General features: G+C 36.7%; 1 protein-coding gene across 3 annotated transcripts in view; it reads right to left on the bottom strand.

The window, feature by feature from the left end:
• Nucleotides 1-2,543: 2,543 nt before the first annotated feature.
• drd2a (dopamine receptor D2a) overlaps nucleotides 2,544-18,105 on the bottom strand; it is a 92,720-nt gene continuing 77,158 nt past the window's right edge. For all 3 annotated transcript variants that reach the window (XM_036149929.1, XM_021319250.2, XM_036149928.1), the window contains 5 exons: nucleotides 14,642-14,778; nucleotides 11,252-11,460; nucleotides 10,229-10,315; nucleotides 7,691-8,075; nucleotides 2,544-3,703 (listed from right to left, as the gene is read on the bottom strand). In XM_036149929.1, the coding sequence (XP_036005822.1) occupies nucleotides 3,507-3,703; nucleotides 7,691-8,075; nucleotides 10,229-10,315; nucleotides 11,252-11,460; nucleotides 14,642-14,778 (1,015 nt within the window). In that variant the 3' untranslated portion in view covers nucleotides 2,544-3,506. The remainder of the gene's footprint in view (nucleotides 3,704-7,690; nucleotides 8,076-10,228; nucleotides 10,316-11,251; nucleotides 11,461-14,641; nucleotides 14,779-18,105) is intronic.

Here is an 18,105-nt window from a genome sequence, read left to right as displayed (position 1 = left end):
TAACAGCTGGGTAATAAATAGGGGTAAAAATTGAGAAATGTATGAATTCAACAAGTGTGCATCATCAGAATAAAGGGCAACACCAAAATGTATTAAATATATACATATTTCTTTAGACATAAAAAGGATGAAATGCAATATTAGCTTGTATTTCTAGTTGTAGTTAACGCTATAACAAAGGGCAAATCCCCCTTGCTTTACAGTTTGCAACCACATTCAAGTCGAGTGACACATAGTTCCTAGATCCTAGCTCAACTTTTGAGATACAGCATTGCATCTTATTGGAGAAAATGGTAAGTTTTAGGTTATGATTAACTTCTTATTCATGTCAAGCACCCCTCACTTGGTTAAGAAACCAGAACAGAACTTCCAAAGCAATCTCAGGAGAAAATAACAGTCTGAAATATTACAAATATGTCTTCTCAAAGCTAAAGATAGGGATACTTTGTTGTAGGCGCTTAAGACCTTACCATCACCGATTTACCAATCATCAGTATATAGGTGACTTCAGGTGTCCATGCATGGCTCAAAAGAGGCAAAGGACTGAAATTGGTTTATCATAAGTTTTAAAAAACACATCCATCTGTATGTATCTGACTCGACTTTTGGTCGATTTTCATAAGTATGTGTAAAATATTGTAATATCCCAACATCTTCAATTTTGCCATGTATATTTGCTTAGGGCCGTTTAAATACATTTTGGCTCTTATTGATAATGTCGTTAAGACTGTGCTGCATATATTGCAAATTTGTCACTCCAAACAACATTCAGTGATTTATTGCAGCAGCTTTTGCTTCCGTTGCATCGACTTAACCTCATTCTCACTTGCAAATCCTCTGGGGAGCAGCTTTGGGGCTTACACACATCCAAATAATTAAACCTGGAAGCTGCAGACTCCACACACAGGTCATTAGTTTGTCATCAAACAACTCAACTGCAGCAATGCAAAGCCAGCTACAAACGCAAACCATTAAGTATTGACATGTTAAAGTTATAACTCAGCTTATATTGACACATAAAATACTCGGTGACATTTTTATGGCACTTAACTATACATTTTATTTTCATTTATTGGAGATCTTTTGCTATTTTTGTAACATACATTTCTTGAAAAGTCAAGTAGAGGAGCTGTGTAGCATGCATCACATTTTCATTGCAGGCATATATTCACAGATAAGGTGTTTCAAAATCTATGTACAAATACAGGAAATGAAATAAAAATATTCATAATGATAATACATGCACCTCAATTAATAAAATATAATGAAACTATTAATCAGAATTTCAATAAAAAACTTTGATTTAATTTTATTATGCCATTATGTGAAGAGTAAAATAACCTCAAACATTTATTTCTATTAATTTTGATCATTATGGATTACAACCAATGAAAACCCAAAATTTTGTTCCTCAAAACTTTTAAGAATACATAAGACCAATAAAAAAGGGGTTTTAATACAAGGTTTCTTTTGTTATGTCCATGTATTGCTATATCCAAGCATGCCCAAGGAAAGATGAGTGGAAAGAAAAAAATGTTAGAAAAAGGCAAACAAAAAATAGGTAGGGTTTTTTCCACCAAAGTGGTGGTTTCACCAAAGCGTTGGTGCTAGAGCCAGTTTTGAACTGGTTCTACAGTATAAAAGAACTGTTTTGGTTTTCATGAAGTTTGTGGAGGGTCGTAGTATATGGAGACAGTTTAACTTCACGAAATATATAGTTTTTCTCAGTTTTCGTGCAAACAGATGCCCTAAAATCAACATCTTAATTTCATCATAATGTTACTCTCGATCAACAGCCCTGTGTTCCAAAACAGGAATGAATGACAAAATTTACTGCCATATATATAAACATCACTTAGCAAAATTAAAAGACAAATGACATTTGAGAACTTATGTGGATTGGTGTTCCAGCGGAAAATATTGGCTGTAGGTAAGTAAGTAAAGTTTATCTATTAGGCACCTTTCACAGACAAAACATCAAAAAGCACTGGACAGAAAACCAATAAAATTAAGCGCAGAAAAACATAAAATGAGTTGTAGGTGTAGCCCAAGCACCACATTGACCCGGTAACACTTTGTGACGGCTGATGTCAAAATAAGGTTTTAAGACAACAAACAATATTTTTTTTCTCAACGCTAAATAGAGTTTATATCAAACAAGGCAGATTAAAAACATAACTAGCTCCAGAATTTTAAACAGGGAGAACCACATTTTAACTCACTGTTGGTGTTAATTATCCTGGCAAAAGCAGCCCCCCCACCCCCACTCTAGCTCAGGTCAAAGTTAGTACAGAGAAAGTACTAGCCTTTCAGGGCCAGGGCCTGATCTCACAGTGGGGGACATAAACAGAAGACTGGACCCAATGTTTAGTGTTTCAAAGTCCTCTTTTTAGATAAACTCCCAGAGTCTGAATGAAGACTGGCACAGAATTCAAGTTGCTCGAGATCCAGTGTGAAGTTTCCACAGTTGGTGATGATTTAGGGAGCCATGTCATCTGCTGGTGTTGGTCCACTGTGTTTTAATAACTCCAAAGTCAGATCAGCCATCTACCAGGAAATACTTTATGCTTCCCTCTGCTGACAAGCTTTATGGAGACTTCATTTTCCAGCAGGACTTTTCCAGCTCCCCACACTCCCGAAGGTACTGATATTTGTTTTAATAAGCAGGGTATCACTTTATTTGATTCACTTAAACCTGTCTTAAACTGACCAGACAAATTATTCAAAATACTACATAGTACATGGACATATTTTTCAGTAAGCCAGCAATTTTGTTTTTTTAAAATCATTTTATTGGGTTTAGGTAATATTGTAATGTTCATAGTAAATTACTATTGGGTTTTCATCAAAATGAACAGAAATAAAGACTTGAAATGAATTACTCTACATATAATGAATTTATAAGTTTCACTTTTTAACTGAATTAAATAAATGAATGTCTCAATGATATTCTAATTCATTAAAATATGTCTTTGATAACAGATTAATTTATAAAATGCAAAATTGGTAACATTGGCATTGTCAAATCTTACAGAAAATAAATCTCTTGGACACACATTCCCAACCCGTGAGACATTTTAAGAGTAGGATCAGATCTCAATACTGCAATGAATACTGAAGTCATATCTGTTCCATAATTAAAACATAAAGTACACAAACAATAAATAGCAGTATGCTACTTACATGTGTTTGGTATACACAAATGGCTCCTTACATAACACACACAATGACTTAAGAGAATAGTATTATTTTTTTTCTCCATAAACAGATCATTGTTACAGACTTTTCTTGTTTTACATTCAGTTATCTGGAGAACAGGACTCCACAAACAACTCAAACATACACACACATAGAGTCAATGTCCCTTCCAAGACGATATAGCCAGTTTTTTAGCAACTTTTCAGTTTTCTCCCCATGTGGTGCATTTTCCTTTTGCAGGACGAGGTATTTGCAAGACCTTTTTTTATGCCTTTTCCCTCAGTCTGATCTGTAAAGGATGCAGCAGCTTAGCAGTGCAGGATTTTAATGAATGCCTTCCTGAACTCGATATTAAAGGTGGTGTATATGATAGGATTTACAGCACTGTTCACATAGCCCAGCCAAGTAAAAGCGTTGTACATCCCAGCAGGGACCTTGCATTTGGTGCAGTGGGTGTTCAAGATATGCGTGATGAAAAATGGCAGCCAACATATGATGAATACACCTGAGGAGATAAGAGAGAAAAAATGTAAATGTGAGAGTAAAGGTGAGTGAAAACAGAGAAGAGTCAAGCTCTTACTGTATATTAGACCCGAATATGGGTTTGCAAACCAACGAGTTGGTCTCTGAATACGAAAATCATTACAGTTTCTTGCATCATTATCCGATTTCTTCCAGGCAGCCAATTAAATGTTGGAAAGTTGGACAAAATGTAGAGCAACTCACTGCGAAAAATGCCCTGTTGTTGATTAGAACAAAATAGTTTTTTTGCTGGTCAGCTTCAAGCAGTGGTCCATTAAGGTTTGATTAGAGCAGTTTAATTATATATAAAAATATATTATTTAGTATTATACTTGTTAATACTGAAATCACAAAGTTTCATCAAGTTAGGAAAAACAATGTTACACTTACAGATTGTAGAGTTGCCTAAGACATGGAATTTAGTATGATGTCTTTTTGGTGAAATGTCCCTTAAAATAACTAATAAAGTATTTATTCAAACTCAAAAGTCAAACCAGCACAGTCACAGTTACAAAAAAAAGCATAAACAATTAAATAAGAACATTAAACATAGCCACAGGACTGTTATTTAAATAAAACAAACTTGAACACATTTTATTTCAATTAATAAATAATTATTTGCATTTATTTAAACTTAGGCAAGCATCAAAATATTTGGTCATTTGCATTCACATGCCTACGAACTTGAGGAACATCCACTTCTTAATATAATTTCGTACCCGTATTTGCAGCTAAAATTCCTCTCGGAAAGCTTTTCACTGGGTTTTGGACGATGTTCATGGCAACAGTCAACCATTCTTGTTGGGCAAGAAGGCCTAACTCACGATCTCTTCTCTTATTCATCTCCAGTTCAATCATAACTGGAATCATCTATGTCTTTATGGACCTTGCTTTGTGCAATGGTGTGCAGACATGTTGGAAGAAGGTAGGGACCATTCCTAAACTGCTTTCTCAAAGTAAGGAGAATTAAATTGTCTAAAATATCAATGTATGTTGAAGCATTGAGATATAATTTCACTGAAAAATAAAGGGCTAAGTCCAACACCTAAAAAACAACCTCACAATATAATCCTCCCTGCATAAAAACGTTACACTTAATACAATAGTTATTTAGTTATCGCCTATTACCCCTCCTGGGGCATAGGCCGCCGACAAGGGATCTGCATGTGTCTCTGCCCTGTGCCTTCTTCTCCAGTTGGTCCCATGTCATTCCCATAGACTTGTTGTTGGCCTCAAGGTTTTGGCGCCAAGTGCTTCTTGTATAGCCTCTTTTCCGTTTTCCTTGTGGGGTCCATCTTAGAGCTTGTCTGGTGGTGTTGTCTGCTGATTTCCGTAATGTGTGCTCTATCAATGCCCTGCGCTGTTTCTTGATTTCAGACAGCTGGTTTGTTTTCTGTCATAGCTCATTGTTGCTGATGGTTTCTGGCCAGTGGATGCAGAGTATTTTATGCAGGCAGCTGTTAATGAATACCTGTAATTTCTTGGTTGTTGCAACTGTGGTCCTCCACGTTTCTGCTCCATATAGAAGAACTGCCTTGATTTCGGAGTTGAAGATTCTGATTTTGGTCTTCTCTGACAGTTCCTTTGAGCTCCAGATGTTCCGGACTTGTACGAATGCTGCCTGGGCCTTTCCGATCCGTGCTTTGACGTCTACATTTGTGCTACGTCGCTTGTTGATGACACCGCCGAGGTAAATAAAGGCATCCACCTCCTCAAGTGCTTCGTTGTCCAATGTAATTGGGTTTTGCTGGTTGCATTTGTCTTGAGGATCTTGCTCTTAACTTTGTGGATGTTGAGGCCTATACGTACTAAAGTATCTGCCACATTTATTGCCTTTTCCTGCATCTGCTGCTGGGTGTGCGACAGGAGGGCCAGGTTGTTGGCAAACTCCAATTCATCCAGCTGCTTCCAAGGTGTCCAGTGGATTCTATACTGCCTCTGGTCTGTTGCAGACTTCATGAGTCGATCGCGAGGAGAAGGAGAAATGGTGAACGCAAGCAGCCTTGTCTTACGCCGGTTCTTATTTGGAAAGCTTCTGTTAGCTATTCTCTGTGGACGACTTTGCAGCTCAGTCCCTTATACGAATTTGCTGACAATCTTAGTGGGCACCCCATAATGCCGGAGGAGCTTCCAGAGGGCTTCACGGTGCACACTATCAAATGTTTTTTTGTAATCAACGAAGTTGATGTACAGGGATGAGTTCTATTCTATCGACTGCTCAACTATGATACACGGTGTTGCCATCGGGTCTATGCAAGAGTGAGCCTTGCGAAAACCAGCCTGTTGGTTGCAAAGTTGTGCATCAACAGGGTCTTCCAGTCCGCTGGCACTTGCTGCTCTTCCCAAATCTTGAAGAGCGGATATAGCATATCTGCTATCGCGCCTACGTCTAACTTCTGCGCCTCCACTGAAATATTGGGTTCTGTGGGACTGGCCTGTTCAAAAGTTATTCAAAGTGCTCTACCCATTTGCTTCTTTACCGCTCGTCCCCCCTGATTGGCCTTCCTTCTATGTCCTTTACTGGTCTTTCAGGTTTACTGTACCTTCCAGCCAGCTTCTTAGTTGTGTCATATAATTACTTCATGTTGTTTCCTCTTGCTGCTTCTTCTGCTGCTGTTGCCTGGTTGCCGATGTACTTTCTCTTGTCTGATCTGATACTCTTCTTTGCTTGTTTGTTTGCTTCTGAGTACTCTGCTTGGGCCTTCGCTTTTTCTGCTCTTGTACAACTTCAGTTGATGGACATCTTGTTGTACTTAATACAATGCAGTGAGAGAAGTGCAGTTGTCCTGGACTCTCCTAGCCAATGTATTTCCAAACCATCAATTAGAATTTGTCACTGATTCCATGAAGATCTCTACTGTTATTGAGCCAACGTGAAGGACATCAGCGTTTTCAAGATTTGTAACTATTGACACCAGAAAGTTGGTGTGACTTCTGCTCACTTTGATCCACAGAATCAACTGAATTTACATGGCCTTCCACTTAGAGGCTGAGATGCTATTGTTCTGAATTGCTTAAACTGTTTTTATACCACCAATAAAAAATAACTGTTACTGGCACTAATCCATATCAATTCATTGGACAGTTCCTGGTTTGATGCTCTGATGATAACTAAAGATGCACCATGAAATTACCTGATGACTGGAATCTGACCATTTTATGCTTGACCAGGCCTGATCACTGATTGGCTGATCAGAAACATAACAGAATGTGATAATTTCCAATCAGTGAATGCACCGTCCTTCAATGTGGAAGATGATTTACCGTGGCACAAAGATTTAAATCAAATGTTAGATATTTTTAGATACATCGAGGTGTTTAAAACCAAATACCAGGGAAGTAAAGGAAACTATTTTCTGAGGACGGATGTTGACTGTTCATTCAAGCTGACACAGCAGGGAGTAAGACACCTGGTAAGCTGAATACATTACAGCAAAGTTGCTCTTTTTCATCCCTTTGAAGAGCCCATTTGTGTCTGTCATGGGGTATGCAGGACTGGGAAATCTTGGCAATCTGTCAGAAATCTCACAGTTAACTTAAGGGCCTTATATCTATACACTAATGCACAAAGGACTGCTGTGAGTGAGGCTAACAATGCTTATTGTTCTCATAAATATTATATGCTAAGAACAACTTTTTAAAAAAAATATTTTCAAATCTTTTTAAAAGCTGAGCTATTTAACACTGACTGTTCTCCCTCATGCACAGTCTGACACTCTGATTCTAACACAATTAACACCTGAACATGAAAGAATAGCTTTTTAAGACTCTTGTGAAATCTCAATAAAGAAACTATTTAACGATCAAACACAAACCCGCAGCAGTGAAACAGAGTTTTGTTCTCTGACGAATCAAGCTGGAGACGATTGTTATGCATTTGTGTTCTCAATGCCAAAAGACTTGTAAGGTCTACACAAAAATGTTAACCCAAAATAAAAAGCTTAAAAGAAATGTTAAATACTGAGCATACCGAGGACAATGGCTAACATTTGAGTAGCTTTCTTCTCCTTCTGTTGGGAGATCTTCCTCTTGCTCATGTTTTTGACAGATGTTTGAGTCTTGCCATTAGGTAAGGTCTGTGTCTGGAAGGCTTTGGCTACAACTGGTGCTGGGTTAGCCCGGACCTCCTTAGGCTCGCCATTTTTTTCTGCTTTGTGGCCGTCCTCAGGGGGTGTGGGAGGCGTGGAGGTGGGGCTAGCATTGGCCTTGTTGGGCATTAGCTGCTGGTGGCTGGTGGCCGGAGTGTCTCCCAGAGCATTGTGCGTCTGATGTCTTTGCCTCTGGCTGCTGCCGCTATTGTTTAGCTCATCCAGCTCCAAATCATCCCCGTCAGTGGCTGCCTCTTTGATGAAAATCTGAAGTCCAACACAAGCAAAACAGTATGTCAATTCTCAATGGAAGAAAAGGGAGACATTTGAAATAAAATGTTTTCTCCTGTTCTGTTTGTGTAAACCTAAGTCTCAGTTTAATGTGAACCAACCAAGTTTAGCTTCAGACTTTTTTCAGATCATATGTTTTACAAGATATATTGCTTAAATTGTTTCTTTTTTTTTTTTGAAAAATGTATTCAAGGTCCCATTAATCAGGTACAATTTATAACCAGTTGAAAACAACAGAGTTAATGTTTAATTTTATTACCTTACAATTTTGCACTTGCAGTTATTGAACCGCTGCAAATTAGGTTTTGTGGGGAAAAAAATACAAAGCTGTGGGTGTTTGCATTAACAATTCAAAAAATGTAAATAGCTCAGCACAGCTAGCATTACAAGTGGTTTCTTTAAATTAAACACAAAAAGTGACTTTGAATGACCACAGTAGCACCCTTTTGCAAAATTGATCTGCTGTAGTCGTGAATCATAGCCAAACACCAGATTCTTACGGCCTTCCTAAGGAATCTTACACCTCTCACCCCTCGTTTGCAAAATCCTCAGTTCATTTTAAATCCCACCTAAGATTTTAGTAGAGTCCGTCAACTATTATGGCCTGTCTTGTATCATCCAGGAACTCTCTTGAAAACAAACCTTGGTAGATTTTGGGATATGTTTGCATTCATTGTCCTGGTTGACGGTCTGATGACACACAAATGTCAGCTTTCGTAGGCCGGGTTCTCACAGCAGGATAATTAGCCAGATAATTAGCCAGATGAAATTATCCTATGAGATATTCCTGTTGTGTAGGGTGTGCCACAACCTCATAACAAACTTGTTCTATCCAAGATTGTTTATCGTTATGTGTGTGGTCTTTCAAGTTTTGAAAATCAGTCGACAATTTTAAAATCATGCAGTGTGAACCAGGCTTTAAATATATTTTCTACCAGAATTTCCTGAAACATGATTGAATACATCTTCCTCCCCACACTTTGCACTTTTCCAGTGGCATAGGAAGCCACAAGGCCTCAGAGCATCACTGAGCTACCACCATGTCTCATCGTAGCTAGGACGTTATCTTTAGTGCATTCTTTTTTCTACTTCCTCAACTCAAGCTGCTCATCCATCAGCTTGAAATGTTTCTGTTTGAATTCATCGCTCCAAAGAACCCCGCAGCCACTTTATCTTATTGATATAGTTGTGAGCAGATTGGAGTTGACTCGCCATGTTCTTTTGGGTCAGTAGTGGTGTATATATGGCTTTTAGTTCTGGCATGTAGTCCTTCAGTGTTTAGTATGTACCTTTCTGTGGAAACTGAAACTTCTGTAGCTGCTGGCACAGATTCTTGTTGCAGGTTTTCTCCATCAGAGTTTTCTCCATCAGACTTTTCCTAAAGTCTAATGCCAGCCATTGACAGCTTCCTCTTTCTGCACGTGAAGCTGTTGAAGCTACTATTTCTTTAACTTTAAATTGGTAAATTGTGCCTTTAATTTCTAGGAACTTCCAGGGCCTTTGGTCTCTTTCTGTATCATTTCCTTTTTTGTACAAGGCAAGGATCTCTTCTCTGAAAGTTTTAGAAAGTTTTCTTATATCTATGCAGCATAGATATTTGAGCTGCTCTGTCTTAAACCTGAAAGCACACCTGATTGAAAATGATTGCTTTGACAAATAATTTTACCTTGGTGATTGAATAATTTTGAGACAGCAGTAATCTCCGAAAATGGCATTAATGTGGAACGTGTATAAAATCCTTTTATTCATCCTTCCATGTATCTATTTAAACTGCTTTTATGTAACCTGTTAGCTGCAAACCCTCAAACAATTCTGAATTTGGCCAATGAACCAAATAATATTAATTTCTGTAAAACTATAAGTCATTAAAAAAATATTTATATCATAACACCGACTAATCAGAGAGAGATACATAAAACGTTCCTTAACATAGCAAGTAGGCCGACAGAAGCTGGAGCTTGATTCTTTTTTTTATGTTGACTCATCAGCAAATTGGGAAAATATTGACAATTTGTTGGCTTTTTCAAAATAGTTCTTAGTTGCAACTCTTGTGCTTTCATAAAAATAAGAATATTGAAGAAAAAAAAGGCTGAAATGATTTTAAAGAGGTAACTGAAAAAAGTATCTACCACTTTTTTCTTGTTGGCAGGTAAGCTTCCATTGGACTTCACAATCATGGTGCACAACCTCACATCCTCTGGATGAGTGCATTTATCCTGCAACAGAAATGGCTGTGTAAGGCCAGGAGGGGGATAAATGTCAAAACAACTAACTAAAGGGCTGTCTAAGAACATAAAGACAAATATTGCTGCATGTGAGGTCAGATGGGATACCACAAGCATTACGAGGGGGAAAAAGTTTCTGTCCAACAACTAAAAGATCTATCATTTATTTGAAACCCAAATGAATTTCATTGAGTAATAAGTTGTATAAATTGTTAAATTAAATTTTAATCTAAACACCAAAATCGTAAGTGAACCTTTAATCATGCTCAACTTCTCAAACATTATTGTAAAGACCAATCAGTGTTCTTCCATTTTTCGACTGGTAGACCAATATGAGGCTCTGCATAAGCATCATTTTATGCAGAGCGTAAGCAATATTCTGCCGTAGATTATGAGTTTTACTCCCAACAAAGGTACCTGTGAGTTTTCTCATATTGACGTATTTTGGTCATTTGGATGGTCATCATAAAATGTAGCAGTTAATGCATATTTAAAATGTTATTTCTTTTTGCATTGAAACACTTAAAATGCCATAAGTATTGTGGGAAAGGTTCCTTTTATACACATTTTTAGGATCTTGTGTAAAAAAAGAAACAACAAAATCAATCCTGTTCCGCTTCATGTTTTTCTTTTTGTGACATGTTGCAATTTAACAAAATGCCAGCTGTAGAACAATGCCTGCTGTAAAACTGTCAGATATAATTGGGCTAGAAAAAAAATATTGATTTGCAAAGGCATATCATTTCAAAATGCGGGGAATTTTCTGTACCCGCATGTTTACTTTAAGAAATGTGCTGACAAAATGTTGCACTATAAAATTGTACATAAAAATAAAGAGCCCTAGTGTAACAAAGAGATAAATCATTCATATTGAATCCATAAAGATGCCAGGCTATAAACGGGATTCATAATTTTGAAGCCGCTCACCCTCAATGAAGTTGCCACGTCTGTGTCAGCGGGCTGAAATACACGCCGCTTTGGCTTTGTATTCACACGTTTTCTGCGCTTCCTCAGGACCACATAAATTTGCACATAAACCAGTAGTGTAATGATGAAGGGTACGTAGAAGGACACGATGGAGGAGTACACCACAAAGGCCGGGTTGGCGATGACACAGAGAGATGCATCACGGGTTGCTGTGGAGATAAGCCCAGGGTGATTAAAAACTTCAAGCTGCTTGTTTTGAAAAGAAGATGCCAAGTTTGGCTTGAAACAGGAGTTGCTTTGGTTTTGACAACTTGAAATAAATATAAAAAATGTTATCACTTTTTAAACACTCACCTCACTCAGAGGTCATTCACAATGCCAAATGTTGAGATAATGCCAACCCAACAACTCTTAACTTGTATTACAAAGCCATTTTAGTTCCTTGGTCAGGGTTCATTTCTTTATTTCAGGAATTAGATCTTTTATATCAAAATCTGTTGCTTGCACACGGGATCACTGGACTACTGATAACAATAATAACAAGTCATGGCTCCCTTTATTAATGAGAACTGCTGTCTGTGCTCCATTGCATTAACAATGAGTAAGGTCTAGTTCACACATAGCTGGTTGTCTGGGAAAACAAATATATTTTTAGGTGGTTAGCCTTTTCATCCAAACTTAAACTCCGTTTTACATCTCTAAAAACAAATAATCATAAAAACCTCTGGCCAAAGTGGTAATTTCTAAAAACTCAGTCTTTGAGCCAGCATGTGTACGTGACAATACAAACATTTAGGGTCCGGCGCATAACACAGCGCTGACGTCACACGTGCGACCATTGTTACAGACTTAGCCATGCAGTGGAGGAAAGATGAATGCAATAAGAGAGGTGCTGATTTCAAAATTGGTGTTGTAACTGACTGTTTACAATATGTGTCGAATCAATGTTTAACTGGACAAATTCCTGCTAATCTATGGCATCTCTGGTCGTTTAGTTCAAACTGACATTACCTCGCCACTGCACAGCATTTCCTGTCCTCACTTCAGTATCGAGACGTCAAAGTAAAAGCATATTACAAACATTGTAGTTGGTTCAGAGGCTTTTTGAGTTATTGTTTCTACAAGCGCAGCTGCTTTAATATGTTGAGGTGGAAAGGACAAACAGCTCTTGAAGGTCAGCTTTCTTACTCTCTCCCAAAAAAAAAGGGAAACGATGCCGTTCAACATCGCCATTATTTTAAAAGAGTCTGACTGGCCAACAAAGGTTTCAACTTAGCAGTACACTGCCCCCTGTGCATCTGGCAGGTTTGAAATAACGCTCAGTGGTGAAATTGTGCAGGTTTGTGTGGATGAAAACGTTTCTATTTTAACCAAATGTTTTAACCAAATGTTGAAAAATTGTTGGTCTCATCAGGCACAGCCTTAATGTTTTTATTTTACAGCTTTTTAAAAGTATGCCAAAGGTAAAAAAAAAAAAAAAAAAAAAAAACTACAGTAAAATAACTTTTTGCTGAATCACTGACTTAACTGATGACTTATCTTTATTATAAACTTACTGGATGTCATTAATTGCAAAATAAAATAAAAATTACAAAATGTTATAAAATATGCAGTATGGATTTGAAAATTTTTTAAGCATCTTTTAAGATTTTAAACCAATACAAAGGGCTAAAACCAGCAATAAATTTAATATTTGGCCTGATGTTTATCCTGCAAATTTTTAAAACCTCTGTAAAACACGAGCTTTGAACTACTCCAAATTAAATGTGTTCAGTACCTGTTTAATTAAAATGCCTTATCCATGAGTGATACTGTTGTACACATCACTGAACCTTAATTGTTTATTACTGCCTAAATGGAGATGCACCTAACCTTTACCTGTGCATGCTATCTTTTTAACAAGTGCTTAGAGGGCGGCAGATTTTTGCAGAGTCAATCGCTTCATACCTCCAAACACGATGTAACCTTCAGATTAGCTCAAAATCAGTGTGTGGAGAGCTTCGTGGAATGGATTTTCATGGCTGAGCGATTGCATCCTAGCCACACATCACCAAGTGCAATGCAAAGGGTTGGATGCAGCGGTGTAACCCCCACTGCCACTGGAGTAGTGAGCAGTAGAGGCGCAGTCATGCTTTTTCAGCTGACAGTCTGATGGACGAGTCTGAGTTTGGCGGTTGCCAGAAGTAAAGTTTGGTGGAGGGGGAATTCTTGTCTGGGGTTTTCTTACAGGAGTTAGGCTTAGGCCCTTAGTTCTAGGTAAAACAAACTCTGAATGCTTCAGCAGACCAAGAGATTTTGGACAACTCCATGCTCCCAACTTTGTGGGAACAGTTTGGAGATGGCCCCTTCCTCTTCCAAAACGAATGTGCACCAGTGCACAAAGCAAGGCTGATAGAGACATGGATGAGAGGGTTTGGTGTGCAAGACCTTAACTTGTCTGACCACAACTCGATAAACACCTTTGGGATGAATCAGAGTGGAGACTGAGCGCCAGGCTTTCTCGTCCAAAACAAGTGTATGACTTCACTAATGTGCGTCTGGAAGAATGGTAAAAAAAATAATCCTATAAACACACTCCACAGTCATTTAGACAGCCTTCACAGAAGAGATGAAGCCGTTACAGCAAAGGGTGGACCATATTCAATTCAATTTAATTCAATGTCATCTCAAGGCACTTTCCAAAGTCAAATTCAATCAGATTATACAGATTGGGTCAGATTATACAGATTGGTATATTGACAGATTGATATTAAATTCTATAGATTAAGAATGGGAAAAAGTGAGGGAATACTTTTGGCAATATGGTGTGTATTATATATATATATATATATATATATATATATATATATATATATATATATATATATATATATATATATATATATATATATATTAAACTGTGGACCCAATCTGCACTGCTTCAGCAATTTTGAGTTGATGCCTCCTCTATCTTACACTGGCTTCTTCAATCACTGCTTGGCTCTCAAAGGGAAAAGCATGTAATGGTGTGATGGGATGGGAAAAAAAACAAGTTAACATCTTTCAAACAGTCCCTTTATCAGAGCTGCTTTAACTTTTCTGTTTTAAGTGTTACATCAAATCTCCTCAGTGGAATAAGCAACCTAAAGGACCAAAGCTTACAGAACTTAAGCCAGAGCTTGTGTGAACCATAAGTTTCCTGGCATTTCCCATTTTTTTATGACTAAAGGAAAAGTCTGTAAAAAATTATACCGGATTTTGCCTTAGATGGCTACCTGGCACCAGCGTTTGTTTATAGAGTGGAACTGTTCATACACGATTTCATTTAGCACCACAGCTGCCTGAGTAAGTCAAACAAACTAAAAATATTTCAGTGACTGTCGAGCAAATTTATATTGAACTCCCTCTTACCTGTGTTATTGAGGCCAAACAGCAGGGGACATGATATGGCAAAGGAGAGAACCCAGACAACAGAGATCATTACGGTGACTCGTCTCCTGGAGCTGTAGCGTGTGTTGTACAGCATTGGCATTGCCACTGCTGTGTATCTAAGAGGAGAGCAAAGCAAAAACACCAGTATTATCATGTATAATAATCTGACACCTATTTGCAGTACAACAGCGTAAGTATGGCAAATAATTATTTGTGTTCATCATTTTATCAAGTTCACCCTTTTGCTACCTGCATATTTTTTTTCAGTTGGGGGGATTTTTTTTCTGCCTGAAGCACAGCAGAGTACATGAAGTCCACAAGTGGGTTAAACTTGAAATGTTGCCTGTCATTTGTGATCATATCCTTTTTGATGTCAGACTGGCCCTTTGGAAACAGTCCTGTGCTGCAAGCTTCAGTTCAGATCATCATGAAATACTGTAATGCAAGGATGTGTTTTTTTCTTGTTGGATGAAAGACCTTATCATTTAACCTTGCTCCACTGTTTGACCTTACTAGTACGCTTGTTGTAAATATCAGGAAATGAACCACATTTTACGAAGTTGCAATCATTGATTTATGTTTTCTAGCTGGAGAGACGTCATGCATGAAACCAAGGAGGTTTGGCTTTTCTGGCGACTAAATTGTATTGGTGTGATATTTAGGAAAAGTAAAAGGATAGCGTAACATGAACCGAAAAAACCCCACTTGCAAAAGTTATAGACACGTAGTCAAATGGAAAAAATTTAAATGTTTCACAGTTAATACCTTTAATAGTTAAAGCTGCAGCAGGCAGATTTGAAAAAATCATGGACTTAGCTAAGAAATTTGAAATATGTTAAAAAAAACACAAAAGTTACCTACTGCTACTTTAATACCATTTAATACATTAGGATAAAACTAAGTAAAATCTTCTAAAATACATACCTGTGAAAATAAAATAATAAACTATTCCTATTAGGATTTAAAACCAAAAAACACTTAATGAAATTACATAAAAAAGTTAAATAGTTTTATTATAAAATTACAATAATCTTCATTTAACTTTAATTTTCAAGCGAGACCTGACCAAGAACACCAGCAGCACACAGGCATTACCAGTCATAAAACGATTGATAATAAGCCACAATTAAAATACGTAATAGAAAAATAAAAGAAGAAAAATAACAGAGAAGAAACACACCCATACAAGTAAAGATGGGACTAAAATACAATTTGATATTACTCAAAACAGTTACAAACAAATTACTTATTGACAAATTGATCAATTATGGTCTTAAAAACATTAAAGGGTACCAACTCCTGCAGCCTCAAATCATTCTGCAGTTGATTCCAAATTAAAATTAAAATTAATTTATCGAAGTGTGGTAAATAACCTTCTGAAGATTTCCTAACAAAAAAGAAAAAGGATAAAGAGGAAGAAATCCCACGGTGGTTTTGTAAATAAAATTATTCCAGTGACATAGTCTGCGGGTGACTAAGGGAGTCCATCCAACACATGTATACAGAAGATGGTGGTAAAGGCTCCAAGACCAGTGACAAACATGTGATATACAAAATCCAACATATGACAGAGAGGTGTGTGCATGTAAATCATGTCACCATAGTCTAAGATGGGCAAAACAAGATGGCAGCAGTAAAACACTTCCTAGCCCCAAAAGATACACAAGATCTAATTCTGAAATAAGAACCCAACTGCAGCTTCAACTTTTTTTTTTACCAGCTGCTGAATGTTGTGAAAAAAGGCCAGAGATTCATCTGTAATAAAACATAAATATTGATACTGAGATACTGAGATACATCAATGTGAGAGCTTTGAAAAATAATAATGGGCTGCAAAAACTGTAAATTAGGTATAGTCTTAGCATTAGAAAACAACATTACTTTAGATTTGTCAGGATTATTGGAGCTGTTGTAGCTTTTCAAAAGCAATATTTACTGTATTGGCAGCACAAAATGAGACAGTATCATCGACATAAAACTGAAAATGAGCGTGTGGCACATTTTTTTAATCTGTTAATATAAATTATAAAAAGAAGGAGACCTAGGATTATCCTAAAATAGAGCCTTTTGGAACATGCTTGGATACTTGGAGACAAGTGGAAGAAAGCTCTTCTGCTTCCACACATGGTGAAGTAAAAAAGTAGTTTTTATTTATTCAAGCGATTGCTGAGAAAGCCCAACGTTAAAGAGCCTTTTCAGCATTTTTCATGTTCAACTGTATTAAAGGCTTTTAAAAAATCAATAAAAAGAGTTGCATAGTGTTGCTTTCTATCTACAAAACCAATAAAACATTTTAATAGTTTTGAAGTAGCTGTAAGTAGTAATGTGTATTGCTCTAAACATAGACTGTAATTTATTTAAAATATTATTTGAAGTTAAGAAGTATTTCAGTTGTTCTTTAACTAAAGACTCCAGTACCTTGGCCGACACAGACAGCTTGGATATCGGCATGTAGCTATTCGAATTAGGTGGGTCCCACCTTTAAGGAGGGGAAGTACAATGGTAGACTTCAAAACCAAAGGAATTTGACTTGAACTGAGGAAAAGATATTGTCAGAGGAGATTAAATAATTCAACAGCTTGTGTTAAGAAAAAAGCCTCCAGATGATTTCCACAGTATAATTACAATCCAAAATATTAATTGCAGTATAAAATCTGTTAAAGGGGAGAGATAAAACAATTGCACTAAGCATATAGTTAAATAGAATTAAACAAATCCTCTTACAATTATTGATACTTGCTAAAATAAATAGATGTTTCATACCCTATTAAATATAATAAAATGATACAGTAAAATTGAGATGCAAAAACTTCTAAAATGAAATATATTGAAATAAAACAGCTAAAATAAATAATTAAAATTACTCAGCAAAAGGAAAAACAACAAAAACACACGAAAAACAAACGGTTTTTATAGATATGTAATATGAAATACGTTCTAAATACAATTGATTTACACCTCTATTTATTAAAATAGATTTAAATGAGACATAAATTACAAATGTTAATGTATATCTGGTAACTTTATTAAAATCATGCATAAAATGACACAATAATGCTAAAATAAATAAATCAGATAAAGTTATTTGCAGGTCACACAAATGGTAGAGATGAAAATGTTTCAACATTTCTGGGGATTTTGATATTTTCTTGGAAAACTGTATTTAAACTTTAAAGGGGGCAGATCTCTAATTGTTCCCATTTTCCCTATGATATGACATTTAGTATCGCACTTATTATGGAAGGGGGTTGAAGTGTTATACGTGCACATCTGCTGAAAATACTACAGTAGGTTTGTCCTCTATAAAGAAAACATAATGACTCAGTTGCCGGTAGATGAAATCTATTGTACAGAGACAATCTAATTATTTATCAAAAATCTAAACCCTTGATAGTTTCCCTCCTTTTGGGGGTTCTGTTTGGTTTTTAAACCAAACAAAAGCT

This window comes from Fundulus heteroclitus, chromosome 18, assembly GCF_011125445.2.
Source record: "Fundulus heteroclitus isolate FHET01 chromosome 18, MU-UCD_Fhet_4.1, whole genome shotgun sequence".
Classification (NCBI taxonomy): Eukaryota; Metazoa; Chordata; class Actinopteri; order Cyprinodontiformes; family Fundulidae; genus Fundulus; species Fundulus heteroclitus.
This window is presented reverse-complemented; position numbering and strand designations above follow the sequence as displayed.